At 37.4% G+C, this 1,355-nt stretch overlaps 1 protein-coding gene across 1 annotated transcript; it reads right to left on the bottom strand.

Annotated features, from left to right (window-relative positions):
• Positions 1 to 217: 217 nt before the first annotated feature.
• Positions 218 to 970, bottom strand: LOC114543758 (protein ALP1-like). Its single transcript, XM_028562610.1, has one exon. The coding sequence runs from the start codon at positions 968 to 970 to the stop codon at positions 218 to 220; it is 753 nt and encodes a 250-aa protein (XP_028418411.1).
• Between the last annotated feature and the right edge of the window lie 385 nt (positions 971 to 1,355).

Consider the following 1,355-nt stretch of genomic DNA (forward strand, 5'->3'; position numbering starts at 1 on the left):
CTTGAGAAACTCCAGTTTCTCACACCTCATGTGGCAACTCGGGCTTCAATTTCAAATATTGATTTGGTAAGCACATACATTGAAGAACTTAAGGCATGGAAACAGTTTGTATATATATATTTATGTACAAAGAGAAAGAAAGTGTATAATAACAGTGCAGTTGATAATAGGGTAGTGATAACTCTTACAATATATACATGTTTGCGTAACAATATGGCTAAGCAATCATACTGCTTTGCCAAGGGACAGATCCATGATTATTAAAATAATAAGTCAAAAGTACCCTTTGAGTTTTGGCATCCTTTGTTGCATTGTGCAGGGTGGTTGGTTGCATATTAGTCAAAACCTGGTCGTTTCTCCAGGTACCTCTGACCAATGTATGATCTGCATTCTCAAGGTCTGCAGCTGATGCATAACTTGCTTTGTTCTTTTCAACCATTAAATTGTGCAAGCAGCAAGCTGCAAAAATTATGTCTTTAACTTTGTCGGGTGATAGTTTAATGGTAGTTAGGAATACCCTCCACCTATGAGCTAAAATGCCAAAGGCATTTTCGACAACTCTTCGTGCTATTGACCATCTGTAATTGAAGATACGCTTCTCTTTCTCCAAATTCCGATAAGGGTATGGCTTCATTATACGATTACTTACAGGAAAGGCATCATCCCCAACAATATGATGTGGTATCATTTTTGATATCCCTTGTAAGGCAACTGCATCTGGAAGATCTAAAGAGTTTGTTCTCAGTGCTTTATTCAATGCAGAATCAGCAAAAACTCCAGCATCACCTGCTCTGCCAGCTGTTCCAACATCAATATAAATAAACTTGTAGTTTGCATCAACCATGGCAAATAAAATTACACTAAAAAGGTGCTTATAGTTAAAGAACTCAGAGCCTGTATCAGCTGGTTGTTGAATAGCAATGTGCTTCCCATCAATAGCTCCCAAACAGCATGGATAATTCCACTTCATGTTAAATTCTGATGCAATTTGTAGCCAATCTTCTTTATTACTTGGAGTCAAGAAAATAAAATATTAGTTTAATTTTTAGGATTCCCGTGCTAGTTGTAGTACTCCATTTTCGGAAATAAGCTTCAAAGAAAATGATGAGGGTGAAGATGATGATTCTCCTGATCAATTATTTCCAAGTAGCCCAACAAATCCAACAGAGGAAAGTGGTGATCAGAGCATTGGAAGATCAACAAGTGAACCACTGAAAAAACGAGCAATGTCCAGAAAGAAACAGGCTGAGGAGGAGTATCACCTGATCAAGAATTTGTCTCAGTCTATTGCAAACAAGCAAAAAAAAAGGGAACGACACCATTTATGATGCTTTTGGGAATTATGTTGCCAAAGC

The sequence above is a fragment of the Dendronephthya gigantea genome, unplaced genomic scaffold (assembly GCF_004324835.1).
Source record: "Dendronephthya gigantea isolate DGI-Jeju-01 unplaced genomic scaffold, DenGig_1.0 000541F, whole genome shotgun sequence".
NCBI classification, from domain to species: domain Eukaryota; kingdom Metazoa; phylum Cnidaria; class Anthozoa; order Malacalcyonacea; family Nephtheidae; genus Dendronephthya; species Dendronephthya gigantea.

Excerpts from the sequence above, each read along its gene's own strand:
- LOC114543758 (XM_028562610.1), bottom strand. The coding sequence starts at position 970 with ATGAAGTGGAATTATCCATGCTGTTTGGGAGCTATTGATGGGAAGCAC.